At 39.5% G+C, this 4191-nt stretch overlaps 1 protein-coding gene across 4 annotated transcripts in view; it reads right to left on the reverse strand.

The window, feature by feature from the left end:
- Positions 1–4191, reverse strand: part of LOC119836641 (MAPK-interacting and spindle-stabilizing protein-like) — a 14088-nt gene that overhangs the window by 7027 nt on the left and 2870 nt on the right. The window contains exons 2-4 of one of the 4 annotated variants that reach the window (XM_038362028.1): positions 3861–3990; positions 3201–3284; positions 209–523 (exon numbers count right to left, since the gene is read on the reverse strand). In XM_038362028.1, coding sequence (XP_038217956.1) covers positions 209–523; positions 3201–3284; positions 3861–3990 — 529 coding nt within the window. Of the gene's footprint in view, positions 1–208; positions 524–3200; positions 3288–3860; positions 3991–4191 lie in introns of all 4 variants that reach the window. The other 3 variants (XM_038362026.1, XM_038362025.1, XM_038362027.1) reach the window with 3 other exon arrangements.

The raw sequence follows: 4191 nt of genomic DNA on the forward strand, positions 1-4191 counted from the left end.
TAGAATTAATTAGAAATTAAAAGAAAGATTACCAACAATGTCAATCTTATTTACTATTTGAGTAACACGCGATTTTCATAATAAATATTGTTAAACGATATCACAGGCTGCAAAAATTGTTTTAATGACGGTTTTAAACATAAAATCATGCTCTATACAAAAGAAGTAATATTATATCTTGGAAAAGGAATAATAAATTGATACGTACCACTAGCTTCAGGTGCACTGGGTTGTGCGAAGGGCGCCCCGCCAGTCGGGTATGGGGCTCCACCAGTAGGGTACGGGGCTCCGCCGGTAGGGTAAGGGGCTCCGCCAGTAGGGTACGCCGCCCCACTAGCGGGGTAAGGAGCCCCGCCTGTAGGGTATGGGGCCCCACCAGTTGGGTACGGGGCCCCGCCAGTAGGGTACGGTGCGCCCGTACCGCCCGTGCCAGCAGGGTACGAGCCGGTCGGGTACGGGGCACCCGCGGGGTACGCCGCCGGGTACGGCACGCTCGCGTTTTGAGCCGGGTACTGTGTTACAACTGGAAAGGATAGATTTCTCTGCTGTCATGTGATGTTAAGCGACCCAGGAGGAAGATTTATAAATTTTATGAATCATTTATTCATTTGAATATAATCGATGTACAAATTTGAAGTGACTTTAGGCTCCCGAGATAAACTGTTTTTCAGGAGCCTGCGTATACAATATGCAATGACACCATATTTTTATGTGCGAACTATTATTTTATACGGAATACAAATATTATTTTATACGGAATACAAATATTATTTTATACGGAATACAAATATTATTTTGAAAGAACAATTGCAGAGTTTCTTGCCGGCTCTTCTCTTATCTGTAGAAACTGCTTTCCGAACCGTTGTATATGTTAAAACTATGTAATGACGATTCAAAAGTGCTTCTATAATACGTCTAATAAAATGATTGAGTTTGAGTTTGAACTCGTAAATATCAGTGACTTATTACGAGAAATTCTTGAAACTATAAATTAAATTACGATCAAAATATGCGGCTTAACACGATCCTTTGCTTGACGTACCTGCTGCTAAGATTATGTACGTGTTTTACGTTCTTTTAGATGTTTACGCTTAGTAATCATGGCCGAGGTCAAACTGCTGATCGCAGTAGGTTCGGCTACTGCTGTGATAAGGTCGGCATATTAGAATAATGGATAATCTAATCGTAAGCGTCGACATTTATTGCCCATTATAAATAAATAGAGAATCCAATTCAGTTATAGCACATTGAATATCGGATGTCGTCCTCACACGTGTGACGGACATACACGTAATTCATTCATAAGTCGGCACTTTCGATACTTCCAATTCCGTATTGCTATTTCGGTCTACGCAACCGAAAATACACCAAATCGAATTAAGGAGTGTTACGAGGGACTTAGTGACGACTTGTGAGCTAATAATAATGTAATTAGTTATATTCAGTGGGTATTATGTAGTGGTTACGATGAGCGTTCGCTCGGATTCGTCCAAGGATTTTTACATAATTAAGTTTTACAAGTTGTTAGGTGCTTCCTCCACTTTCTCGACATGTGGGAGTAGGTTGATTATGGACATTATTTTTCATTGCGCTTAAATCTCGAGTCTATATAATCGAATAAATGAAATGAATATTAAATTAAATTATTATTATACCCTGTTTTAAGACATCGAAATTGGAAATGACTATTATTGTTGAAGGGTAAAAAGATTATTAAAATTCCAGAGCTTGAAAATAGTTAATTTATAACTGGTCTAGCAATGAATTGTTATGTCAGTTAAATCGTTGAGACTTCGGAGAGATATTTCGTAATACGATATTTTATATGAATTTCTTGGCTATGGCTACATGGATACCATCCCAGCTATATATTAGTTGGGGTTTCAAGGTACACTCGGATTTTTGACAATGCGCCTTCAGAAATTAAAGAAGACGAGACATCTCCCCCTCACCCCGCGACAACGCTCGCTTTACAGCGAGTGTTCGAAACGTCAGGTTAAATAATGTAGTGAATAAGTCGCGTTTAAAATTCGTTAAAAAGTCCTACTATATTATGTTACACGGGAGAGTATGCATGTAACTTTTTTGTAAATACATTCAATCGAATTGTTTATTTTTCAAAGTCTCTTCGATTGAAGCAGCTTGTAAACGCTAAATAACCCTTCGTCGAGGCCCGACGGAGACCTCGTCTCGATTTGGATGTAACGGCTCAATAATATCGACAACTATTTTCCTTATTAATTTTCCTTAATTGAAACTGTTCGGTCACTAAGGTTGAATTTAGAATGCGATAAATTGAGTGATTGAAATACGTCATGCTTGTGTGATGCTTTAATTACGATTCGTTGACAGTTCAATCGGACATAGCCAACTACAATTTAACTATGACATTGTAACTATGTTACAATTTGGTTTATTCTCTTGTCAGCAAAAAACTATTGTAAAACATTTCCGTATCAAACTAACTGACCCAGGAAACTATCTAGTGTGTACCCAGTATTCACTCGGTCGTTGTAAATTATCTTCATTGGTTTTATCAACCAAATCGACGGCCCAAAACCGAACGAGGGTCTCAATTCGACTGTATATTTTTTGTTTTGTTTACGATAAAACCCACGGAGTTTTCAACCGATTGACATGATGCATTTTATGTTTGAATCTGGATGGGATCTCCCTCCCCGAGACCCGTTTTTGAAAATATTTATTTCGTATGGAAATTATTATTTTTTGATATTCAAGTAAATGATAAAAATTTAAAATTACTCCAGTAACTGTCGCATTCTAAATGGTGTAGATAATGATACTAGGGTGTCATTCCAACTTCATCTTGTTATCTAACGACAAAATACAGGTGTTTGATCTCTGTGACGCGACCTTGCGTATATATGGCTTGAAGAAATGTAATGCGTAAGTTTAAGAGGCAAGCGGATGCGAACAACAAATAAAGATAAATAAACCAAACCAGAGTTAGGATTAGCTATATTTAACAGAGGTTTCAAATATTTTTATCATAGATAAACTTAGCATTTTCTTGCCCGCTCTAGCAGAGCTATTTTCCGAATTATTTCGATGTCCTTTTTACAGTATTCACATACGAGTGATCCTAAAAGAATTTGGTACCGGACCGCCTGTTTTGTAGTTTAAAGCACCTGATTCGGTGTTTTTATTTTTTCGATTACACAGAGAGTTTGAATACTGACCGGGGTAGGGCTGCGGCGGCGCGTACTGCTGCTGCGGGTAGGGCGCCGGCTGCGTCGTGATCGTCGTCGTCGTCACTGTGGCCGCTGCTGGCGGGTTATAGCATTGTATGTTTATCAGTGTGATAGATGAAAAAAAAAAAAATTGTATCTATCGCATACCGTCTTTTCTAATGGTATGTTATGGTAATTTTACGGCTGAATTTTTAAATGGGCGAAATCTGAAACTACGCGGAATATCGAAAAGCGCTGTAAGGACTCACGACGAGGATTTTAATGAACAATAATGAACTTCAACTTCTTAGTATGGAACAAAAATCATTTAAAAAGCAGCTTCTTCAATACTCCTTATAGTTACGGATAACGCCATCCGCGCCTAGTTGAATAATATAATTTACTCTGTATTGTACAATTACAAAATTTTAACTGTGACTACGCCACTATCTGCAATTATCAAACAATGCAAAATCAAATTGGCAATAAATGCACTTCCCGGTGTATTCCTTTTTTCCTATCGTCAATCGTTATTTATCCCTTATTTTCTTAAAACGGGCAGCGTATTCGCAGAGGCAACTCCTCTTCGAATGTCCATGGGCATACGAATCACCAGCTCAGTTGCCCGCTATGACATAAGAAATTCTATGACACAAAGGGTGCACGTACGCGTGAGCACTTGTCCGCGGTTTCTGCGGCGGCGGCAGCAGCAGCCGAGCACCAGCAGCACCAGCACCACGCCAACCACCGCCAGCGCGATCGTCGACATATTCATGGCACTGCGGTCGAACCTCTTCTCCTGCTCGTAACCAGAAGTGTTAGAAAGAAACGTTTATTGGTCACTTAAATCTACATTATCTTGTAACGGGGATCAGATGATCGATTTAAGAGCGAGGCCACATTAGTACGTTGCGTTGCGCTACGACGTCGCAGCGTTGACGCTGCGTCATTTTTCATATATTTTTTATGATATGCCACATATGCGTTGCGTCGTCGCATG

This window comes from Zerene cesonia, chromosome 25 (assembly GCF_012273895.1).
Source record: "Zerene cesonia ecotype Mississippi chromosome 25, Zerene_cesonia_1.1, whole genome shotgun sequence".
Taxonomy (NCBI): Eukaryota; Metazoa; Arthropoda; class Insecta; order Lepidoptera; family Pieridae; genus Zerene; species Zerene cesonia.